Source organism: Ylistrum balloti, unplaced genomic scaffold (genome assembly GCF_031769215.1).
Source record: "Ylistrum balloti isolate Yb309-2 unplaced genomic scaffold, AGI_CSIRO_Ybal_v1 Utg370512, whole genome shotgun sequence".
Taxonomy (NCBI): Eukaryota; Metazoa; Mollusca; class Bivalvia; order Pectinida; family Pectinidae; genus Ylistrum; species Ylistrum balloti.
Window position 1 is genome coordinate 587,025 of NW_026782330.1, and position 25,295 is coordinate 612,319.

Genomic DNA, 25,295 nt, shown 5'->3' on the forward strand with positions numbered 1-25,295 from the left:
CACACTTAAACATTCATCCAATAAGGATTGTTCTGGCTAAATTTGGTCAAAATATCTTCAACCAAATAAAAGAAATATTTTCCTCTTTCTTGCCTTCTTGGCCCCACCCCTCAGGCCCCAGAGAGATCAGACCCATCATTTAAATAAAACTAAATTCCTTTCCATGTTAGAAGCTCTGGCCCAAATTTAACCTAAATACTTTTGTCCACAACAGAAGAAAAACTCTTCCTCTATTTTCCTCTACTGGGCCCCATCCCTCTGGCCCCTTCAGGGTCAGACCTACAATTTATCAGAATTGAATCCCTTTCATCTATGAATGCTTCAGTCTAAATCTGCACAAAATACAATAATTCTTACAGAAAAAGGATTTTAAAAAATGTATTTTCTGGTGTTGGTCTCATCCCTTAGGCCTCTGGATCATTCAGACCAAATTTGGACATTATCCTGTCATTCCTTCAGAAGACACCTTTTAAGGAATTTACTACATTGATTCCCATATTTAGTGTTGCCCCTATGACCATGGAAGTTTGGCCCCGTCATTAGCCATTACTGGCCACCTGACTGACATAAAAGTAAAGCTAGTTAAAACTTACAGCAATGCTCTTCACCACCTGATTGACATAAAAGTAATGCTAGTTAAAACTTACAGCAATGCTCTTTGCCACCTGATTGACATCTGCTTCTGATACGTCAGACAAATCATCCTCGGCTGTGGCTGCCAGGTTACTGTAGAAGTCATCATCCCTGGTAACAACGATAACAAAATATTACATTTCTAGGTTTGATAAGATCAGCTGCTGTAAATTGGGCACATGTAGCTGATCCAAAAATCTTCTGTGTTACAATAACTAACACTTCACTTTGTATAACAAATGGCATGCCAATGATCAGACCACCAATAGGACTGTTGTATAACAAATGGCATGCCAATGATCAGACCACCAATAGGACTGTTGTATAACAAATGGCATGCCAATGATCAGACCACCAATAGGACTGTATTTAGAATGGTGACCATCTGTTTTCCAATTTACTGATTGAAAAACAAGATGTATTAAGGAAACTCTATGGAGTGGGACATTAAAACTGTACTGTGTAAGTCTAACTGCATGCACACCTTGTGAAATACTATGTCTTCATTGTGGTAATGATTTGATATTATTTTCAAATGTAGGTCAAAGGTCACATGGTCAAAAATATTGGTACCATTAGAAAGGTTTTGTCACAAGGAACACATGTTAAATATGAAATCCCTACCTCTTATGTTGTTATAGTTATGGACAAGGTTAGAGTTGACAACAGCCAAACAGACAACACAAAACAATAGGCCCCAGAACTTTCAATCCCGTGGCACAATAAATTTTGCAAGATACCTAGGTGTTCTTTACTACAACAAGTATAATTACCTTTGTCTTTTATTGGCTTTGATTGTTGGTGGTGATACCTAAAATATGTATAAAGGTTTGTCATCAATTTATGTATCAAATATTTAAAAAGTTTATTACAGCAGTAGTATATTAAATTACCTTAATTAATATAAAAAAATAAATCAAGAGATTAAGACAAAACAAATTTCTATTTCCTTCACTAAGTATCATGATGTGTAATACATCAATATCAAGTCATACAAGACTTAAAAAACTTACGTTTGAAGTGACTTTCTTCTTTGGCACATCTGTGAAAGTAAACAAAAACATTGAGTTTATTGATGCTTGTACAACAAGTCCAGGGTTTTTCTTTCGCCTTGATTTTAGATTGCATTGGTTAACATGAAAATATTTGCATCTGTGTCTTTTTTCTATTGACCTGTCTAAACAAGTTGTCTACAAAGTACACTGCTTTTCTTTGTGAAAACCAAAGGGCATTACTACTGTTTACATGTACAACAAATCAGTAACTCCAGATTTACAAAACATACCATCATCTAGGAGATCCCCCAGAAGATCATCTAATCCACTTCCTTTGGCTTCTGCAAAATGAAAACATAGAATCTCTAATCATTTTCAACAGAAATATTCATGGTTTAAATTTTCATAATTTTACAAAATGCTTCAAGTGGAAAGTGAATGATCTACACAGAAGAAAAATAAACATATAAATCAAATTATGATTACAAAAAACTGATTTTTTTTTCAAAAAAGTATTTTTTTCCTAACTTCAGATTTTGTCACACTGACTATAATGCCTGATATATGATACACTAGTAACAACAGTGGCAGTACATGTAGTAAGAAACATTATGGAATATTTGAGCAATAAGGGCAAAAACACTCTTCATTTCAGTTTTCAACATTCCCAAAATATTTTTTGACAAATGGCATCAGTGGAACTAGTTCCAAATGTGTTTTTTTCAAGATGGCTGCCATGACAGCCATTTTGAATTTATGACCCTCACAAAAAAATAACAACATTTATTCAAGACCATCTCAGGACCATTTAAAGCTCAATCTCATTGATGGAACTTGAGAAGAAGTTCAAATAAGGTATTTGTCAGCTTCCCTTCCTTAACCTTTATGCCATTTTTTCAGCTCCTGGGCAAGTTTCAAAAGTGTTTTTGAAAATGACAGTCATATTGGATTTTGAACCACAAAAATTTAGAGCACTTGCTCTGGACCATCTCATGATTATTTCAGGTACTGGTAAGTCTTAACTCAATTCATGCATACCATCAAAACTGTCATCCTATACTGACAATTCTTATAAAGTTATTTGCAGTGGGAAATAACCGAAGTTATGTTCAAAAATGCTATTTTTCTATGAAAGTTACAGTAAAGTCTAAAAAACATTCTTTCCCACAAAACATGTAAGATTCATTTTGGTAATTAAAGATGCTTCTATTCATGAAGAGCATTTGATTCTACCAGGGGTCAGTCAGGATCAACATGGCCATACAATCATGCGTCACCCTTCACCTATAATTCTAACCAAGTTTGAAATATTTTCAATGGAAATTAAATACATTATTCTCAAAAATCTAGTTTTCCTATATAAACTATTGTAAACTTTACCCCTCCCCATGGGGAAATGTGAGACCCTGGGGCCATGAAATTCACAATTTTGGTAAAGCACCTTAAGATGCTTCCATTCATAAAAGTATTTGATACTACCATAGCTGGGTATTGAGAAGAAGATTATTGAAATTTAAGTCAATTTGACCCCTTTTGGCCCCGCCCATCAGCCCCTGGAGAGTGAATACCAAATATATCTTTCACTTGTATGACAGAATATACCGATATTATTACGGATGCTGCTCATATTCATCAAAAACATCCATATTTTGTTATACTCATGATACGATATTCAATGGAAAATCATAATAATATTATTTTAATGCATACAGAATGGTAATATTAATCAAGTGTTACCATAGAAGATAAGTTTTTATACTGATCAACAAAAACACATATTCACTAAATATATTGGTTGGTAACACTTTTGGACACACCAACCATCTGACCAGGGCTATGTCTAGGGTGTATGAAACGTTATTTCCAAGACCGCTGGGCAATGCATAGATTTCTTTTTGACTAAAGCCGTATAGAGTATACAAGTATCACAGGTCTTTCACTTTACTGAAATATTTTCACTATATAATGTTTTTTTCCTTTGGATATGTGATTGGTTTGGAAAAGTTCCACTCTATGTCCTCTAAATACTGATCAGTTTTCATCCTTATTCTTTCTATAAATGTAGAGAACATCACTTACTACTTGATTTCTTGCTTCCAGATGAATTACCAGGTGTCCATTTCTAAAAGTACAGAAAGCAAAATAGAATGCAAACTTAAGTTAGAGACATATATATTGAGAGCAAAAGGGATAAGAAAATTATATAATTCAGCAATCACTTCTGTGTTTGTTCTCCAACAGTTAAGTGACTGAAGCCTCTTTTCCATAAATTAAATGTTGGCAGGGTTTATCATCCAATGAACAGTCAGGATCATTTGGAGGTGGAACCTCCTCGTAGTAGCTAGTGGCTACCTAACTCAACAACATAAGGGTGACCCATGGCATGCCTTTAACAGCAATTCATTAATTAGTGTAAAGTGTCTAATTACCAAAAGACACAACAATGACAGACTAGGAGCTTCCTGAGAAACACATAAACCAATACAGTGAAGAAACATATATATGCACCTTGGATCTTCATTTGAAGATAAGTGGCCAGCGCTTTATGGTACCACCTGAGCTGTCATGACCCCTCAATTTCCTAGGGCCCATGACTTAAATATGTGAAAATGACCAAGTTTTTCATTGAAATTGAAAAGATTTGTTGAGTACTTCAGATGAAAACTAACACATAATAAAGGACAAATGACATTTCTTCACAGTGTTCCCACTCACTTTTCAAAAACTGGGGGTATGAAGTTAAAAAGTGGGGGTATGATTGATGTTATAGGTATATAGGGTCAAATTCCATGTTTCTTTTCAGTTCATATTAGTTAATGTGTTCTTTATGGAATATGAGGATGAGTATGTTTGATTTATTGTTCTAATTTTATTGTTTCACTGAAAATTTTCAAGCATGTTTTGGCAGCGTTCATGTACACCTTTTGTCGTTTTGTCTGAATCGATAGTAGATGATCTTTTGACTGCTGATGTCGCACAAGCAGTGATCTCTGAAAATTTTTGGTTCCTTTACAAAACGGCGAAAATTTACAGTGCGGCATTTCCTTACATAGGGAACAGAACATACCGGAATCTTCTTTTCTCAGCCAATCGAATTCTGACAGCCATTTCTGTTGAAAAGTTTTTGGATATTGTGCCGATGATGTTTTAGTATGTTTTCTTGTTTCAGACGAGCTGTCTATTTCATCATCATCTCTACTTTTTCGTTTGTTTCTGCTAACAGCAGACGATTCCCAAAAGCTATTGAGTGTCACCTGCGCCATTTTGTGTATACATCTATGCATTCGGGTATCTCGGTTCTAGGCATAATCCGCATAAAGCGGCCCGACACGTTCCGAAGGATTATCATAAGTCTGGCGGGTTGAGGGGCAAGAATTAGTGATTCATAAATGTGCGTGAATATTACATATATCTCTGTATTTTCTTACGTGGGAATTTACATTTTAAACGTGAATTACGTACATATGTGCGTGAATGGGAACACTGCTTCATATTCCATTTTTTATGCTACAATGAACAGTATAAAAGGTTTTTATTTCATCAAATTTCACCATTAAGAGTCAAATTAGTAATATCCAACTTAAGAAATGTCATACTCTACTTATAATTAGGCAATTATGAAACAACAAATTCATTTAGATGAGATTCCTTTGATAAGCATCCTAGATTGAAGATTCAGTCCTAGGAGTGGTTATAGGTGTGAACTAAATCCAGAACAAGAATAGTAACATGATGCAGAAGTGATTTGTGTTTAAATGCATGCTACAGCATTTATTAGTAAATGTAACAAATGGCTATTGGAGACATTAAAACAGAATGAAAGTACCAAAAATTGTAATGGTTTACTCTCTAATTTAAGTTATATGTAATAAGTACACCAAATTGTTTATTTCACTTACTTAACTGCTTTTTTTAGACATTTCTTATGTATGCACAGGGTAATCTTGACCGGATGTGGTTCATTGCTTACATCTGTCCTACATGTACAATTATACAGTCCGATAATAAGATTTGTCTCAGATTATGCTGCCAAATTTTGCTTACTACAACCAGTGTTCCAACACCTGATCCTATTCGACATAATACCTTGTAATCAATTGTGAAATAAATTACTTAAACAAATAGAGATTATCACATTTCACAGGTTGGTAGGACATATATTTTCATAATTTATGTGAATTTTCAGTGCATTATCCTCTCAAATGAAAGGATCTCTGTACTGTACTGCAGTAGTTGATAAAATTTCTGATTAAAAAAAAATAGAAAATCTATTGCCAGTGCATCTACCATGTCTACATTTAAAAAGCATAATCAGGTTATTCAAAACCAACATGATAAAGTGATGATAATGGGCTAAATGTAATTTGGAGTAACTAATTACTTTGAAGCAAAACGTAAACAAACTTCGAAATGAACTTATTCAACTTGTATAAACACGAAATGTCAATGCATCGATAATCAAGATAAAAGTGATTTATACATGTATCTTTATCTCATTTAAATACCTATGCGGCAGAAACTTACATTGTCCATTTTGTCTTCGATTGCAGTTCCCAATATCTAATTATAACCGTCCATTTACTCAAGAAATGCACTGAAATGAGTGACTAAGGACGCCTTCCTTTCCACTGGTAGCCGCCATATTTTTCATAGGCCACGTGACTCTCGTAAGAAAAGACGAGAGCCAAACGAGATCACAGTTTCCACAGCAACTACGACGCCATATTCCAACAAAATGACAGGTGAAACGGAAGGAGACAAAGTTGTAATGTCCCCTCCACATATCTATGTGGAGAGGTCATTAGCAATTATAAAGCCCGACGCAGTGCAAAAAGCAGAAGAGATTGAAGATATCATTTTACGATCAGGATTCGCAATTTTACAGGTGAATTCATGACTTGATTATTTATGTTTACATCCGAATATCCTTCCACTGGCACATGCATAACATTAACAAGCATGCCAGTTTCCAGTCGAAATTGAAGATGGCTTTAATTTAATAGGCAACTTTGTCTTATAACTATGACAAGGAAAATGCCATGCTAATGTTTTACATCTAAAATAAATACCATCTGTTTGACACGATAGTGTCGATCTACTTTATTGGAAAGGTATTGTTTTTTTTTATCAATCACTGATCTTCAAATTTAAAATGGTAACTATCCATTCCTTTTTCCAGAGGTGAATTTAGCTTAGAGCATGTCATGAGATACTCATTGTCAAATATTTAATTCGTGGATTGTTATGAAAGACATCATTAGTTCATTAATCTGGTTTTACACCATTGTTATCTGTTCAGGAAACACTACAAGATACGGATAATGTATAGTTATTGATGTTTAATACAAGATTTAGTTTTTATGAGAGTTTGTTAAGACTGACTCAGCATCTCCGTGTTTTTAATCACTAAGATCAGCACCAAGATGTCCAAGTACCTGGTTATTTGTTATAGTATTTCATGGTTTGGTACTGATTCACACAAAAGCAGTTCCAGAATGGTTAACTACCAATGAGTTTTTATAATTCTAAGTTTGAATTTTGATTTTTGAGTGGAAAGAATAAAAGTAAAAACCTCTTTTATAAAGTCCACTTTTTCAATCTTTTGTTGTATAAGTAACCTGCTGAATTTTCACACATATGATGGTATGTTGATAGTCTTAGAAATATTTTCATTGAATGATACCAGACCTAATTAATATTTTTGCTCCCCTCCTGGATTCTTCACTTCAAATTACCACTATCATAATTAAAATGTTCCTCTTTCAGAAAAGAAGAGTACACTTAACACCAGAACAAGCCAGTGATTTCTATGCAGAGCACTATGGAAAGTTGTTTTTCCCTAGTCTCGTGGCTTATATGAGCCATGGTCCCATAATAGCTTTGGTTATTTCAAGAGATAATGCAATCTCTTACTGGAGAGAGCTAATAGGCCCAACCAACACATTGAAGGCTCGACAGACACATCCAGATTGGTAAGGCATCACATGCTCAATATCAGATTCATTCATTAATATATCAAAATGAAAATGTCCTTTTTTTCAATATTATTGAGAGTAAAATTATTCTGTCAACCTTGTCAATTTTTAAGATGCCTTCCTTATTTTCAATCGAAATGAAGCTGGTTCATTTGGTAGGTTTATTGCCCTTGAACAACCAGGGTCATTGTGAGGATAAGGTTTTTTTTCTAGTAGTTGGTGGCTACATCCTACTGTTTTGTCAGAGAGGGCTTTTGAAACATGTTTACAGACAAATTTGTCTTGCCACAAACTGTCTTCTCAATTTCAATTGGAAAAATTGACAGATATACATTTAAAAAAAGAAAAAGTAGACTCGTGTGAAACTATACACAATATGAGCTATCTATATATGCTAATTTTATACCAGGTGCAGATGTAGAAACATCATCATAGATAAATCTTTGACTATATTTAGTCATTGCTTCGTGTTATATTTGTTGATAAAGTTAAAACTTTATTTCCAACAGCTTGAGATCAATTTATGGTACAGATGATCAGAGAAACGCCCTTCATGGAAGTGACAGTTTCACCACTTCTGAAAGAGAAATTAGATTCTTCTTCCCCGATAGTAAGTACAATTTCTTTGCAGCAGATAGGTGTATTTTAGAGAAGGAAATAGACTTGAAATAATATCTTTCATGAAAGTCTCCAGACAATGTTGTTAAAATATTGAAAAAAATGTGGAAATCAAACTTTCATATCATTTGAATGCCACTGCATGTACATATAAATCATTATCATGTAACATATGATAACCATCAAAATTTACATTTATTTGTATCTTTATTGAGTAAAATGCAAATGCAAACTATGTGGTGCAACACATTATTACAGTGGAACTTCTCCAAACTGAACCATACATAGGGACATGAATATTTGGCAAGTTTATGGAGAGTTCAGATATAATTGAATCAATATTGTTCTGTACATTACATTATCAATCATTTGTATTTCAAATATTATGATTATACTCATTAAAATAAAATTCTTATTTCAGGCATAGTTGAACCTGTACCTGTCGGACAGGCAGCGAAGGATTACCTAGCCAAGGCTGTTAACCCCACCCTTCTCAAGGGACTTACAGAACTCTGCAAACAGAAGCCAATTGACCCAGTTGTAAGTTTCAAAATATTTCTTTTTAGATTTTCTTCATTTGTTTATTGGATTTAGAAATGGAAAGTATAGGAAAAGAAATAACATATATTTTTAAAAATACTAAAGGAATTTCATCTTTCTGTTTCATATATGAGTATGAAATATTTAACACTTTACTGTTTTTATACAACCATCAAACATTTTGATGGGATGTATTCTGGTATGGCTTTGTTTGTCTATCCACTGTAAACTTTCCTTTATCCAGAGGTCTCCTCCTACAGTTTTTTAGAAAAAATCTTTTCCAAATTTGGAAGTCTTAATCACCATGATGTGAAGTTGTGTATTAGTGATTAGCAGAAGAGTTACTTCCCTTTGTTTTCATGCTAATCTTGTCTCTCAGTTTTCCACAAATCTCTTTCAAACTGGGTTGGCTTAATCAAATACCATGACATGAAGTTGTGTATTCCTGAATTGCAATTTGATTCACCTGTTTTTATAAGAGTTGCAACCCTCAGTTTTTAGCCAACTTCTTTGAAATATGGTTGGCTTTAAAACTACTTACTGAGACTGAAACACCATTTTAATTTTTTTCGAGAAGTTATTGCCCTTTGTTCTTCTCAGTGGTTTAGTCTTGTCTAGTGTTTTCTTTCCTTTCTCCCATCTCCGTATCATTTATTCTATTATATATAACTCTGTTTTCCAGCTCAACTCATTGTTACAAATTTCAATAGTTGTATCCTTTTCTATTCAATAAATCATGAGTATTTCTTTGACAGGGGACAGTGTATATTGTTTTGCCCCAAAGTACTTGTTTATGTTTAGATCTTTGTTTAACACTTTATTGTTTTTTATGTTTAGATCTGGCTTGCGGACTGGCTTCTAGAAAACAACCCCAACAAACCTTGTGTCAAACAACCATTTGTACAGGAAGCATAGACAACTAACTCTTCATATGTTCTCTCATTCATTCACCTGTGAATCAACTCTGACCAAAAATTACTCGCAGAACTTAGAGATTTGTGCAGATATACTGAAAGTGCCCACAGAGTGCATGCAACTGTTGGAAAATGGTAAAAACTGACACACATGGAAACACTGGTACCATTCCATCCAATTTAGGAATTTTTTATGCTCAATCTTTGATACATAATGCATACACGATAACAACAGATGTTGAGTACCAGTCTGTTCAGATTGACATCAATGTACATATATATGTATATAAGAAAAAATGATTTCAGAATTAAATTATTGTACATACATCTGATCCTGTATTTTGTTGTCTTTGTTTTAGATGCCAAGTTTCTAGATTTCCCAGTATTGTATATGTAAGGTCACATGAAGACAATAATTTGGCAAATTAATTTAATTTCTGAAAAAAATAATCTTCAACGCTGATGTGAAATCTCAGTCAGAAAAAGAGGCAATGCTATCTTTTTCTTCAAAAGCATATATTAATCAATACGCATAAATTTAAGAAATCCCTGACTATTACAGATACGATGCCTGGTATGATCATTAGATCACAAAATATTGATTAAGTTTATGGAACCAATTTTGATGATATGCAAAATATCAATGACCAAATATAAAGTTCATATGACCTTTCAAGGTTGGCATAACCTTCTCACTATACACACATTTTTGTATAACTTGATACCTGGCATTGACATTTTGAGTTTGTATAAGCATGTTAAGCTTTGGAGTGGGAAAGGAGTTGGCTGGTGATGAGGGAAAGGGTGTGATGTGTGTTATTATTCAGCTATTCTGTTGACAGTTTTAGTTCCATCTTTGTATTGATAGTACTCAGTGTCATATCATTTACAATTCATCACATAATTGACTCTTGTATTGAATCTTTAAAGTAAGTCAAGTGTTTAGTCTAGCTTTACTATAGCTAAAGCAAATCAAAGTCATTAATGATTATATTTCTATAGATGCAACAGAACAAACTGTCACCTCAAGTTGTGACTTTTCAATTTTTCTGATCTGTACCCAAATCAAACTAGGGATCAAGGAAAGTATACACATGAAATTTGAGAAAGATCTATGCTATAGTTCTCAAGAAATAGCGATAACAAACCTAAGTTAAAATATAAGATGTCCATCTGTTGCCCATTTTGTTTATCTGATGAGTCTCAAAATCACACGGGCACAAAAAGAGACCAAAGGGGAACCTACATATGAAATTTGAGAGAGCTCCATTTCTACTTGTTCAAGAAATTTGCAATAACAAACTTAATTGAAAAAATCCAAGATGGCTGCCTCTCAGCCATTTTGTTTTCATTATCAGTCCCAAAATCAAACGGGTACAACTACTGACCAAGGGGAACCTACATAAGCAATTTGAGATAGATCCATCGTGTACTCCTCAAGAAAGATTGATAACAAAAATTGTTTACAGACGGACGAACCATGGATGCAGAGCGATTTGAATAGCCCCGCATCTGATCTCATCTGGACAACACCAATCATAAAACAATCATGTAAACAAAAAATGAGGGAAAACTTTTACTTACAATAAGTTTATTGTACATAAATAACAATAATTACATTTAACATCATATCAAACGATGTGTTCAAATGGATAAAAATATCACCCTACTTCAGACATCCCAAATTATAGCTACGGACTCTTTACTGTGTGCTCACATGGATGAAATCCTTGCCCTAAATAAAATGCTCCAACTTTTACATATTGATTGTTCTGTTACTAGGAGCTACATACAGACATGTCAGAAAAATATGCTCACATTCAATACACTGAAAACTGTGGCAATTGTTGATAAGAAAATAAGACAAAAATGTTTCATTCTAGACAACTACAGGCTTATGTTACCTTACCACTACATTACAACTGATCTAAAGACCAAGTCATTCTCTCTGGCCATAAAACGCTTTTTGCAGAATCTCCTTGGGGTGGAGCAGACCTTAAAAGATACATTATATTACAATTGTATTGATCAAGACCCTGTATGCCCAGACAAACTGAATTCTAATTCATACACAAACTTTTCATTGACCTGTCACATTGAGGTCAAGGCTACATTGACCTGTCACATTGAGGTCAAGGCTACATTGACCTGTCACGTTGAGGTCAAGGCTACATTGACCTGTCACATTGAGGTCAAGGCTACATTGACCTGTCACATTGAGGTCAAGGCTACATTGACCTGTCACGTTGAGGTCAAGGCTACATTGACCCTCTATATTCTAAGTTTCAAGAACATCTGTGAAGAAGTAAAAGAAACTGTTGAAATAGGTCAAATGGGATTTCATCTCAATTGCACCGATGACCATCGTCTGAGAAGGCCAGAACATATCAGCAACCTGCTGTATGACACTTTTACATCATAGTTACAATCACAAACATAGTTTCTCATGCCATGTAACTAAATATCACATATAAATACAAGCTGTCTCAAATTCAGTATATCAAATCTGTTTTGCTGTCTTAAAGTTGAAGAAGTTAAAAGGTGAATAGAACTTATTCACTGAATAAATGTTTCATAACTTTTAACTTTTTTCATGTATTTCATTTTGACTTACACCAAAATATGATGTATTCTCTGTTTACTGCAGAAATATGTTTTCAGACCAGTGAAAATGATATTTTGCATTCTGCAGGACACAAATATGTTGTGTCCCGATTCAGATTATACCAATCTTAACAATTGATATTAGTGTGGTTTAATCCACATGTATGTTCTCTGAAGCCTGAGATAAAATGTTCTTTTGGCCAACAACAGGAAATAGAAGTAACTGATAATCACGTTTAACAACAATGCTGTTTACACAAAAACAATATCAGAACAGTCTCAACAGCTAACAATTCCTCTAAGATGTCACATTCACCTGTCATGAACTTATATTTTTACTAGTGTTTACACAAAAACAATATCAGAACAGTCTCAACAGCTAACAATTTACACCAACATCAAACCCTGACAAAAGTCCTTGACTGAAATCTTACACATTCATTACTTAATAACCTACTGTAAACACACTTATTTTAGTGCAATCAAATGTTACTTAAAATATGTGTGTTTACAGGAAGTACTTGTGATTTATATGAAAATTAACTTATCAACTATCATACATTTAAAAAAAATGTGGCAAACAATAAAATTCTCGTGACTGCATGAACAACCTTCCTCTATTGAACAAGGAACTTGAAGGACCTGCCTGACTCACATGTTTAGCAGGTAGTTCATCTGTTTAACCCAACTGAACATTTTCTCTTTTTCTGCATGCTACTGACCAAAAACCACTACCTCTTAGTTACTAAAAAAGAAGTTCTTTTTTAAAAATCAACCTTTTTGGTTCCTACAACTTTAAAGGCAAGTCAAGATAATTAATTTTAACAAGTTTTATAACTGTTCATTACAACATGCTTCTGACAGTTTGGTTAATAAAAAGAAGTTCAAATTTTCTCCCTTCTGACCTCTATGACCATGAAGGTAGGTCAAAATGATCAATTGAAATACACGTTTGCCCTACATCTTGGCATATTCCTGGCAGAAGGTCATGACCCTTGACCGACCTCTTGGTTATTCAGAGGAATGGGTTTAAAGATTTTAACATAAGTTCAAAAAAACATTGCCATTAATTTGGACCAATTTGGAAATATTTCAACCAAGCGAACTCTAGGCCAAGTCTAGAGATCTTTGCTGCCAGAGGGATAACAGACACAGTATGATGGTATAATCTTACTAAAGCTTTGGGGTATGTATGCTAAATATACCAGAACCTATAGTATCTATATATATCTGTGTATAAAACCCAATTAACAGTATCATATAATCCTTTTAACCCTACACTATTCTACAAATCCCAAACATAAACTATGTGTATTTTATCAAATGGAATAGTTATTTTATCAAATGGAATAGTTATAAACACATCAATACTCTGGTTTTCTGCCAACATAATTCTGAGAGTGCCATCTGAGATTCATTAGCCATTACCAAATACTCATTTCTTTCCTGTTTATTTTTGCCATGACAGGTTAAGTTTCTGATGACATATTAAAATATTTAAAATAAGTTCCTGCTTATTTGCTGATTTTTTTCCCAATAACAAAACCCTTACATTTTTGCTGAACAGCTCAGTTATGGGTGTATAAGATAGACAACACTGGAATTACTTGTATAATACTGTATAGTCAGAAATTTATCAGGTCAAAAATGTTCAACATATGGAGGAGGTTTATTTATATATCTAGTTACTTAACATTCTCTGATTTACTTCACAAAACTGGCATCAATAGAAAGCTTACAACTTGATCAGGAACACTACAAATTATCATAATTTTTTTACAGGAAAAAGACATTACAAGTAAATACACAGGAACCCTTTTCAGGCTGATGATCGTGTATTCATTTTTTCATTTAACATAATTAAAGTTACTCAGAACAAAATTTGGTTTCAACTGTGCTTTATCATTTATACTTTTAAGTATCTTTTATTTAAAATGTTGAATGGAAAAAAGCCCTTCAATTTCTGATACAGGTAAATAGATATGTATTCAGGATAAATATCACCCTCTATCACAGCATAGTGTTAAAGTAAGTAAAATACTTACTGCAGAATAGTATACACAGAATATCAATCTTTCTTTCAAATCAGAAAGTGTAATTTAAAATACAAATTTAACAAGCACTGCTATAAATAAGTGAAATCCACACCATATTTGTAAATTTGTGGTCCTTCATCATCATTTGTGTAGTGTTATGATTGTACAGCATCAATCCTGTGATAAAAGTTCTACTGATAAGTGTTCTCCTCCAAAAGCCTCTCAGTATTGCCACTGTTATGATCCCACTCTAGTTTTGTTATATAAAATATTGTGACCAGCATCAGGAACTTTTTCTCACTATGAAATATATGGCTAATCCTATCACCAGTAGTAATATTGCACAAATAATCACCAGCATCAGTCTGTTCTGTATAATCCTGAAACACAGACATATTCTACTGATAAAAACACTATCATTCTTATCTTCTACAAAATTGAAAAAAATTAAATCTCACCCATTCCCCACGCCCCCAAATGACACCTTCCCCGCCCCCCACCTCCCCCAATGAGATATCTAAAAACAGTATAAAGCACGCTTTTTGGTGTTCCATGCTCAGAATCCATATGAATCAGCCGTTGAAACAGGAAGCATCATGTGTCAATAGCTGTCATTGTGTCTCAGTGTTTTATTTACTGTGCTTGGCATTCTGTGTCAGTACACAGAATTATGAATACTAGTAGATCCAACAGGTGTTTTCTTGTTTCATATTTTTATTCCCATCTGATCCTGAGATATGTATTAGCTCTATTGTTCTCCTTAATAAAATATACAATATGTTACACAATTACGTCTCAAAGGGTAGGGTATGTACAGCACTTTAAGCTTACTTTTTAATAAAATGATATTCAAATATAAATGACTGGATATACAATGTTTGCTTACCGTCTCATCATCCCAGATAAAACACGAGAACTTTTTCCAAGACTGTTATTCATTTCTTCAAGCTGGAAAAAAAAACATGATAACAGCACACTTAAAACATTTCAATTCATTCAGTACATACACATCAAAATTAAGTGTAAATGCACTGGTTATCATATTTTAGTTAATCAGTTTGATAATTTGTTTAAACTTGGTAGCACCAAAATGAGAACATTCACATTTGAACAGAATTTTAACAATTGTATGTTTACAAACAATTCAGCAAATATTTACAAAACACACAAGTTCAATCAACATCATCACACTAGTAAAACTGTATGTGATACAGCTTTTAACTTCAATATGAAGCTTGTCATGACACCATACCTTGTAACATGATCTGTACACAACAACAGGTGCTTTCACTTGATTGATTTCTGTACAATACCACAATCAGTAAGTGTAAAGTTTGTTTTACATCAAAGTAGGTGATATATACATGTAGGGATGCCTGATTTCATCATTCATTCTGACCTAACAATCATATCAGGATACTCATGAAAGAATTCACATTAAATAAGACAATTTATCCCTCTTTGTCAGTGACAAACCACCTCACCAAGGTATGAAGTTCCAATGACTGGTAGCACAGTAACACAACAATGTGATCACACATCCCAAGTATGTATGAATCTTCAGTGACTAACAGTGTTAGTGACAGAACTTGAATAAACATTTTCTTTGATGTAGGTCAAAGGTCAAACAGTAGGTAATTTGCTTTTGTATCAAACACTGCCTTACCAAGGTTGACACATACTCCAAGTATGAAGTTCCAGTGACAAGTTGAGTATGAGATAGAGCCAAGACAAGACAGTAGAAGGATGTGCAAAATGACAGAGGAACGCATGCAATGTGCAAAAATTTCATTGAAATCTGCTCAGAGGTTTTGAGAAGAAAGTTACCTATGTGTACCTATGACCATTAAGACATTTTACTTATATACACTCACCCTATTTCTTGACCGCTGTATAGTCTGTCTTTGACCACTGAGGTCCTGTAAAACCTGGGCACCCATTTCCTCTGAAAGTTGGTATAAAATGAGGTTATCTCTCCTACACCACAATTTACTTTTTTAACAGCAAATAATGATAAAATAACTACCTGGTACAGGTATTCTTTAAATATTTTGAACTTGTTTGATGTTAAACTAAGACATATCATCTATAAATAGTAATACTGTGGCACAATTAATATTATCTATAAATAGTAATACTGTGGCACAATTGATATTATCTATAAATAGTAATACTGTGGCACAATTAATATTATTTATAAATGTTGATACTGTGGCACAATTAATATTATCTATAAATGATGATACTGTGGCACAATTAATATTATCTATAAATGGTGATACTGTGGCACAATCAATATTATCTATAAATGGTGATACTGTGGCACAATTAATATTATCTATAAATAGTAATACTGTGGCACAATCAATATTATGTATAAATGGTGATACTGTGGCACAATTGATATTATCTATAAATGGTGATACTGTGGCACAATTGATATTATCTATAAATGGTGATAATGTGGCACAATCAATATTATCTTTAAATGGTGATACTGTGGCACAATTAATATTATCTATAAATGGTAATACTGTGGCACAATCAATATTATCTATAAATAGTAATACTGTGGCACAATTAATATTATCTATAAATGTTGATACTGTGGCACAATTAATATTATCTATAAATGTTGATACTGTGGCACAATCAATATTATCTATAAATAGTAATACTGTGGCACAATTAATATTATCTATAAATAGTGATACTGTGGCACAATTAATATTATCTATAAATAGTGATACTGTGGCACAATCAATATTATCTATAAATAGTGGCACAATCAATAGTATCTATTATCTACCAGCATACAAAACACCTACAAATATCTAATACAGCATTGATCAAGTTACTAGAAACATGAAAGTGAATCAGTATGTGAGAGACATTGGTAATACTACAGTCCCACATAACCTCCTTAGTTAATTGGTACCAGCATATAAAACACCTACATATATTCAATACAGTATTTATCAACAAAATCTTAAAAGCTGAGTGTGATCTGTAAGAGATTGTATATAACTACTAGTGAAGTGTACAGAGATTGTAATAGTACTACCAGGGGTATTAGCCTCATCTATCAATACACTTATGTACTACCATAGGCCCAGTGAGGAAACTTGTCAACCATTCAGTATATCTTGCTAGGAGTGGTCTGAATTAACAGATAGATAGTTTTCTTTAATTTGATAAATGTTTCAGCATACATCATGTCTGAAAGACTTATCAAACATTGTTAAATTGTCAAATCTCAGTTAGTCACACTGGCCTTCATATGTATGTGATTCAACTTCAATGCAGTGTTAGAGTGATCTGTTACTGACTTACTTGTGGACAATATCTATTCAGTATGTTATGATGTCAGATTTCAAATTCTCAACACACAGTCTCCGTGAGGCCTGACAACATAACTTCTGTAAACATGGTGTTGATAGTCCCAACTTGTCAAAATTCAGCAAAGATTGGATTATTAATTTTAGGACCCAAATTTCCATATTTTTAAGCCTAAGTGATGGCCTCAGTAATAACTCAGATGAAGCTGGTACCTTTTTCTAATGGAAAACTAACTAATCAGAAAACAAGTTCCCTTAATGGAGGCCAGCAGCATCAATGTCTTATCTTAGTTACAAATCAAGACCCGATCAGAAGTGACATACCTGTCTCCAGAGCGATTCTGTATCCATGATCTAATCGTCGTGAGGCGCGGTCCAGTGAATCTGTGTTGTCCAGAAGTCTTTTTCTCTGTAAATGATACAAGCTGACATATAAATGTGCGAGTTCTAATGACAGAGCTCTGGGGTGATACTGTGAATCATTAGACATTTTATATATAAGGTTTCACACTGTCACACATAAGTAAGTTATGTAGTAAAACTTGATATCACAAATTTATACTACGGTACTTAGTATTTACATCATCAATGAAGAACCTGAGTGTGATATTGAGAATTGTAACTCGTCTTCTTTTTTCAAATTTCAGGACCTGATGATGGCCACATAGCAGGCTGAAACATGTTGACAATAGAAAACATTCTTGAGATTCCTTTATAACCATATTATGTTTTATCACTAGGGAACTCTACTGAATCCTATACGGATCCACTTGAGGAATGTTTGATCACTCCTCCGTTATTATGGCAACAGTAACTGATCTGTAGATACTGAGTAACATTTTATATAACATTTTTCTCTATGTTACAGTATTAGACTTTACATTGACAACCAAAATTTGAATCAAGGTTTTTGTCACATCTTGTCACCTTCATAAAGTAATTTAATCCTTTTGAGCAGAAAAACTATTTTGGAAAATGTTTCTCTTAATATCTAAAGTTGTAACAGCACTGTCTATCAACCATTCAGCAATGCTATGATTGTTACAAACCTGATCTTCTGACTCATGTGTGTCATCTCCTAGAAGTTCATCTCGACTGCTATCTATACCAAGTTTAGCACGCCGCTGTAAATAAGACAAAACTGTAAATTTTGTATATCTTACACACATCTGACTTATATCTGTCAATAAAAGACAGTAAAGATCAGATGATACATATGATTCCCTGAAAGCAAGTTACAAAGCCATTACATTTCCTCAGTCAAACACCAGATTTATAACACAACATTAAAGCAAGACTGACCAGGATTTAGACAGTTATGATATAAAAATAATAATACAAATGTACATCTGCATTTATAGGGGCTTATCATCAAAATTTCTAAAATTTTATTATTTCCGTATAGGAAAAAAATACATGTTATTTATTTCTCTTATGAACTCACAGTGTCTGTCTGAAGTTTTCCAAGCTCAGTTTTATAACTTTTCACACGAGTCTGATACTTTTGTTTATCTCTTGACGGCAAATCTTTCACCTCCAGCTCCATCTGTTCCAGCTAAAATAAAACCACAAATCACTAATGGCTGACACTCTAATTCCACGGCTAATAATCATAAGTATATATACAATCTACTCAGCATGTTGTACTTTACATTTCATTTATATCCTTTCCATTACAAAATAATAACGTGTTTGTAGCCATTTGTTTAAGATTAACTGGATGAAGATTAATTAAAATTCTTTCTTGTTGTTGTTTAATTGCAACACTTATCTGTTTAAATAAATAGGCAGAATTTTCAATGAAATACATCTAATGCCTACCAGTTCTGACACCTCATCGAACAGCTTGTCAACCTGTCGGATGTGTTTTTGTTTCTCAGCTGAAATAAAACATATGCTTTCAGTCACTTTTGATCAACTTTAAAATGTATGGCATCAAAATCTGTTAACATGTAAGCCATGAGGGAAAAATAAGGCAAAATTTCTGGTAAAGGGACTATGTTGGCTTACTGTATTTTTTTTTCAAAAATTAGTACATAGCATGGTTTTTGGTTGTGCTTTTATCATTTCAGACTATTTTCTCAACATGGATATTTTTATCCATGGTAGCTGTAAAGAGGCCCCAGACATTCAATCTTTATAAAAGAATGGTTATCTGGCATGTTGATCTAGATCTGTCAGTTTATCATCAAGTTATCCAAAGCCAAAGGCTTCCATGTGTTCTAAAGGAATATCATAGCTTTATCTCAATGGGTCTTATTTATTTCCTTCAACCTAAAAGAATGGTGTATGTAAAAAGGTTGAGTGGGGCTGACATGTAGAGAGTGCAATAAATAAGTTCTCTGTCATCCTGCTGTGGATTATCACAGTGGAGCCCTGGTTCAATTCGTTTCAGGTGACTTGTCATGAAATTGTTTTTTCCTCAGTTCTTCCACAATATATAATTTAAGCTTTTCAATAATTAGTAATAAGTATATTTACAACAATCAGGATAATCAATCAATTTAGAGTGATAATGTGTTGGTGATAAACACATTTTACTTTGTTTTCTATATAAATAATTGGACTTCATGAGTTTCTATTTTAAAATGACCCTGCATATAAGTAACTAGTTGATGTCTCAATGTGGTAACTACCCTTCTATCCCTCAAACTATTTCCCATATTCAGGTTGTGTCCAACCTGCTTATACCATTATATTCTATATTAAATTCTTACAATAATATAACGGAATAAACTACTTTATATGATCCAGCATAAGTCAAACTCGTACACTCTCTGTCTCCTATTGGTACAACATAATGGTATACTTTATCACATAGGCCTAACGCTGAAATAAAGAATCGGATCCTCTGAATTGTGACTATGTTCAATCAATTTTACTCATTTAGATTCACGGAAGACATGCGGAAAAAAGTTTCGTAGTAAGATGATTTCTTTACCTCCATGTGTGTTAGATATTTTAGTGATATTGTAGGTTATATCAGCTGTCAAACTGGAATATTGTTGTTCATAGGATTCAATCAGCGACGCCATTCTAGCATCTTCATGTGCTATAGAAAAATCCATAAAGTTCCGAATGAAATATCCAACTTCCGGTCGTCCTTTCTTCCGGCCACCATCAAGGTGCGATGAACGTGATTATATGTCCCTTACGAATCTCTAGCATCCGTTCATTTATGTTCACAATTTCATAAAATTTAGTTAAAGAATGAAGAAAAGACATATTTCTGGAACTCATGGCAGTGTTATTTTTCCGTATGATATGCGATATATCGCTGCAAATATATACCGATGTGAATGTTTTGATGTCTGAATACCAACATTATTACCCATATTTAAGTCAAAGAGAACGGCGACTTTCTTCATCTTGATATGATGAATTAATCAATCATGTTTAATAAAGCTAGTTCTGTTCTAGATGTTCAGTAGTTCTTGAAGTTGTATAATTAACTGAAAATGTCTTAACGTTTGAAACGCAACAGGACTGGTACTGAAGTAATATATATATATACATAGAGAAATACAGTGGATATTTTAGTTTGCCCATTGAAGTCTTTGACGGAACTTTAGCATTAATAAGATTGATCGGTAATATCAGTGAAAAAAATGCATACAATGATGAGAAATACATTGACTACGGGACACGATCAGCTTTTATTTATAATTTATATTCAGACCCCACCACCCCGCACTTGTCAGTAGAAAGGCAAGTCCCTGTGGATGGACATAACGGAATAACACAAGGGTTCTGACTATCGGTTATATATCTGCACGATTTTATTTTGTTTCGATGGCGTTTACTTGGGACAAAAATTGATATTGTTGAATTTAATATGTTATGACTCGTCATGTTCTGCTGTACTGTAAGTAAATTATGGTGACCTGTTTGAATCATATGCCATTTTTCATTACAGATGGTTCAGCGACTTACATTTCGCCGGCGCTTGTCTTACAACACCAACAGCAACCGCAGGAGAGTGTAAGTGGACTAGCTAAAATGGACATGGTTTCTATGTCTCTGGACTTGTCTGAATGTCTCCCTTCTGTTATTCAGAGCAGTTTGTTGTCTGCCCAATGCATTGGTAGTTCCGATGTGATTGTTTAATATATGTGTGCGATTTACATGTATATTTGGACTGGTATGAAACTTCTGGTTTTATTTGGCACAAGATAAATACTGTATACATATTGAGATAATTACTGCATTCACACTGGAAAAATGTTTTACCAAAAATATTATGACTTTGATCTGTATGCAGTGAGTATTGTGCAACGTTAATAATGTGATTTTGTTTTTATTTCATTTGATGATCCTGAACAGATCAAAGACTCCTGGTAAGTTTACATTGCAAAAACTGATTGGTTTTTAATTTTGTTCTGTGAAAATCCTAACTATTGAAAGTCATGTCTGGTGCATTTATTACCCAGCACAGATTTCATGTCCCAAATTTTGTATGAACCTGCTTGTGTGCAGTACATACATTTTGTAACTAGGATTATATCCAATTGAGATAGGGTGTATAGATATGAGTGAAATTGCTGTCATTTAACAATAGTGTAGAATTGATTTCAAGGCATTTTCCCAAATTTCAAAATGCAATCAATACCATATATGGTAGAGTTGTACCAGTCTGACAGAATATTTAATCCTTTAAGATGTCTAAGTCCAACTGAAAACTTTGTAGTGTTCTTAAAGATAATTAAAGTGAGATGTTTGTAAGGTTCCTAGGATTTTCTGTCTACTATAATACAACTTCAGGGTACAGAATGGTTCCACATGAACATATATCCATGATAGACCTGCTTGTAATACATCCGGTGCTGACATTGAAGGTTGTCATTACTGCTTTATAGGATACTTCATTGTGAACACTATAATGTAATAATTTCACTGAGAAAATACCATGCATTGTCATAGATCATACAACCAGATGCTTCTGTAACTTCAGAAAGAGGCATTTTATTATACCATGGAAAATGGTATAAAGAATATGGTCTCTGAATACATTGGTACTTTAGCTACATTTCAGTTGTTATAGATATACATGGGAGGAATGTATACAGAATATCACCTAGTTTAGAAATTACCAATATACTTTCTATATATTAAGTAGAGATATATAGCTAACAATGGCATCCACTAATTATTGATCACTATCTGTTTATGAGAATTTGAAAATTGAAGATATACTGCTGCTGTGATGATAAGTTTGATAAGAAATACTTGTGCAGGAGACAATTTTCATGTATCTTTCTACATTTTAGGTGGTAAGCTGGTATATTTATACACAAAGAAGCTTGGAAGCATCCCAAAATGTGGTGATTGTAAAATCAAGTTACATGGGGTGAGTGTTTCAATCTATGCCACAGTCCTTCTCGGGACGACCAGGTTCAAATTTATCCCACCCAGATATCATTCTAGTTGATTTCGGTAACTGCATCATAAAAGTATTAGCATTGCAGAATCTCTTTGTCTTGTCCAGGTTTCACAATTAACTATCTTTTTATGTGATAATATTTCTGAAAATAGAGTTTCTGAACAAAGCAACTAAAATATCAACCTTTTTTAAGCTTTACCTTTTCGCATGATCTTTAAATTTGTACAAAGGGTTAGTTTGATTGTTTTCTATGTTTAGATTACCCCAGCCAGGCCAAAGGAGCTCATGTCCATGTCGAAACGACTCAAGTCTGTGACAAGAGCTTATGGTGGATCTAGGTGCCACAAATGCGTAAGAGAAAGGTACGCCGCAAATTCAAATGTACAGTAAAACCCTTTCTCCATGAACCTGTATCATTGAAATCCCTCTATTTGTCGAGCACTTGGTCCCAACCATGTCCTTTTGTATTCTGTTTTTGGCACGATTATGTACCTGTATTGTCAGCTACTATATAATATTACTTTCTCAAGACATTTCTTATAGATTTGTGTTTTGGGTCAGTGTAGAAAAATCAACTGCTTTTCAAAAGATTTTTTTTTTCATTTAAAATCATATTACATAATGTCACATTTAGCAAGAGGAATTATGTGTAGTCAAGAGGATTGTCCGTGTACAACTGTCAATTTCTATAGCAGATGAGGTTAATTAACAACACAATGTACAACAATAACATAAAATATATCAACAAGTCAAACTTTGATATTTCTAAGTTCAAGGGACTAGAAAAAACAATGTGTAACAATGTGCAAAAGACAGCACACTATCCGAATTCCTTTGTTAGGTAGTGTCTTTGTGGAAATGCGTGAAATTCTGTCGCAGGGCCAAAGTATCTGTACAGTACAGGTTAAAAAAGATTGATGAGTCTAGAAGTGTTAATGACTTGTATTATCATAGCCAACAGTTAACATCTTCATAACATCAAAAAGTTCAATTTATAAAACTTTGATTCAGAAAGGGGTTAGTCATTAGTATTATATAAGAATAATATTTGTGACCGGGCAAAACATTTGATGCACCATTTTCAGCAATTTGGTTTCAGCTTGTTTGATTTTGCTGTACTGTAAATGAATCTTGCAGTGAATTTTCTTCATTCTTCTCAGTTATATTAAAAACATTGTAAATATCAGCAGTGAAAACTTGAGCACAATTAGAGATAGGACTGATCGAATGGAGTATTGAATACTTTGGATTCATGGATAGTTGTGACCTGACCATCTAACCTACCACTGATATCCTGTATCTTTGAACTATCGTCATGGTACAATATATGTGTACATTTTGTCATAAAATTATCAGATGGAAATTATCATGTAAAATTTATTGAATTGTGTGGTTAGTGCACCCCACCCCACCCCCAAATCTTGGTTTTGACTTTTCTCTCGATTATTTTTTATTTTCCTCAGTCACCTCCTAGGCTTCAAAATTTTGTTGCTTAGAATTACTGTTGAAACATATAAAACAGGTGTATGGTGCAATTTAAATCATTATTAGGTTCTAATGTATCTAAATTTGTATTTAACAGTGCTCTTTACTAAGCTTGTTTTGTACAAAATTCCTAAGGTGTTATCGTTTTACTGTACTTTTGTTAAATAATGGCCAAGTTGATAATTGAATAATTTTTTTCTCTCCCCAATTAGTGTTATTCACTATTCAACAGTGAATTAGAAAGAGACTTAACCATGTGCCTTTTTTTACTTTCAGGATTGTGCGTGCTTTCCTTATTGAAGAACAGAAGATTGTTGTACGTGTATTGAAGGCACAGGAGGCAGCAAAGAAATGAACTGGTGTGATAGACAATAAAAAGCTGGGGAATATATTGGTGTTGTGTGCTTTGTTTCAAGCATATGGTTTTGTCTTGAAAGAATGGTTAATCTTGCGTGATTTTACAGAAAGATGAACTTATGATATATCCTGATGTTCATGGTCTGTGAACAATTGGTTTGGTTTTAACTGAGTGATTAGGAAATCACATCAGTTTGATGAGGGATTTTGTACAGAACAAGAGAATTGTCCTGACAAGGATTGTTAAATGTAGATAAAAAGAGGTAGTTTGGCAATTACTCCAGAATTATGACAAATCCTAATTATCCATGTAGTTGGTGGAAAACTAATGAAGACCAGTTTTGGACAAAACGGGATTATTTGGCTTTTACTTTGCTACTATTAGGAACTTCTGGAATGAGTTTGAAATCAACTCCATAT

The 25,295-nt window shown here is 33.5% G+C and overlaps 4 protein-coding genes across 4 annotated transcripts in view; 2 read left to right on the forward strand and 2 right to left on the reverse strand.

The window, feature by feature from the left end:
* Nucleotides 1-6,169, reverse strand: part of LOC132555732 (fas-binding factor 1 homolog) — a 29,792-nt gene extending 23,623 nt beyond the window's left edge. Inside the window, exons 1-6 of the mRNA XM_060220094.1 lie at nt 6,153-6,169; nt 3,708-3,750; nt 1,919-1,969; nt 1,647-1,675; nt 1,407-1,444; nt 648-744 (exon numbers count right to left, since the gene is read on the reverse strand). Coding sequence (XP_060076077.1) covers nt 648-744; nt 1,407-1,444; nt 1,647-1,675; nt 1,919-1,969; nt 3,708-3,750; nt 6,153-6,161 — 267 coding nt within the window. The 5' untranslated portion in view covers nt 6,162-6,169. The remainder of the gene's footprint in view (nt 1-647; nt 745-1,406; nt 1,445-1,646; nt 1,676-1,918; nt 1,970-3,707; nt 3,751-6,152) is intronic.
* Nucleotides 6,170-6,363: 194 nt separating this feature from the next.
* On the forward strand, nt 6,364-9,952 carry LOC132555768 (nucleoside diphosphate kinase homolog 5-like). Its single transcript, XM_060220132.1, has 5 exons — nt 6,364-6,513; nt 7,395-7,600; nt 8,113-8,213; nt 8,643-8,761; nt 9,599-9,952. The coding sequence occupies exons 1-5, from the start codon at nt 6,364-6,366 to the stop codon at nt 9,674-9,676; spliced, it is 654 nt and encodes a 217-aa protein (XP_060076115.1). The 3' UTR covers nt 9,677-9,952.
* Nucleotides 9,953-11,255: 1,303 nt separating this feature from the next.
* On the reverse strand, nt 11,256-20,688 carry LOC132555724 (vesicle transport through interaction with t-SNAREs homolog 1A-like). Its single transcript, XM_060220087.1, has 8 exons — nt 20,595-20,688; nt 19,475-19,533; nt 19,098-19,208; nt 18,703-18,777; nt 17,978-18,062; nt 16,190-16,260; nt 15,202-15,263; nt 11,256-14,695 (listed from the first exon to the last, which is right to left on the reverse strand). The coding sequence occupies exons 1-8, from the start codon at nt 20,686-20,688 to the stop codon at nt 14,599-14,601; spliced, it is 654 nt and encodes a 217-aa protein (XP_060076070.1). The 3' UTR covers nt 11,256-14,598.
* Nucleotides 20,689-21,569: 881 nt separating this feature from the next.
* LOC132555739 (large ribosomal subunit protein eL34-like) lies at nt 21,570-24,907 on the forward strand. Its single transcript, XM_060220102.1, has 5 exons — nt 21,570-21,634; nt 21,977-21,990; nt 22,921-23,000; nt 23,292-23,395; nt 24,795-24,907. Exons 1-5 carry the CDS (start codon nt 21,570-21,572, stop codon nt 24,871-24,873), a joined length of 342 nt encoding a protein of 113 aa, XP_060076085.1. The 3' UTR covers nt 24,874-24,907.
* The last annotated feature ends 388 nt before the right edge of the window (nt 24,908-25,295 follow it).

What these genes read in the sequence shown, in the direction of transcription:
- LOC132555768 (XM_060220132.1), top strand. Translation starts at nt 6,364, where the DNA reads ATGACAGGTGAAACGGAAGGAGACAAAGTTGTAATGTCCCCTCCACAT. An exon ending in CGACAGACACATCCAGATTG is followed by an intron (nt 7,601 to 8,112) that starts GTAAGGCATCAC and finishes TATTTCCAACAG; the next exon opens with CTTGAGATCAATTTATGGTA. An exon ending in AGAAGCCAATTGACCCAGTT is followed by an intron (nt 8,762 to 9,598) that starts GTAAGTTTCAAA and finishes TTTTATGTTTAG; the next exon opens with ATCTGGCTTGCGGACTGGCT.
- LOC132555724 (XM_060220087.1), bottom strand. Translation starts at nt 20,688, where the DNA reads ATGGCGTCGCTGATTGAATCCTATGAACAACAATATTCCAGTTTGACA. An exon ending in AATATCTAACACACATGGAG is followed by an intron (nt 19,534 to 20,594) that starts GTAAAGAAATCA and finishes GTTTTATTTCAG; the next exon opens with CTGAGAAACAAAAACACATC. An exon ending in TTATCTGGGATGATGAGACG is followed by an intron (nt 14,696 to 15,201) that starts GTAAGCAAACAT and finishes TCTGTGTTTCAG; the next exon opens with GATTATACAGAACAGACTGA.
- LOC132555739 (XM_060220102.1), top strand. Translation starts at nt 21,570, where the DNA reads ATGGTTCAGCGACTTACATTTCGCCGGCGCTTGTCTTACAACACCAAC. An exon ending in GTAAAATCAAGTTACATGGG is followed by an intron (nt 23,001 to 23,291) that starts GTGAGTGTTTCA and finishes TTCTATGTTTAG; the next exon opens with ATTACCCCAGCCAGGCCAAA. An exon ending in CACAAATGCGTAAGAGAAAG is followed by an intron (nt 23,396 to 24,794) that starts GTACGCCGCAAA and finishes TTTTACTTTCAG; the next exon opens with GATTGTGCGTGCTTTCCTTA.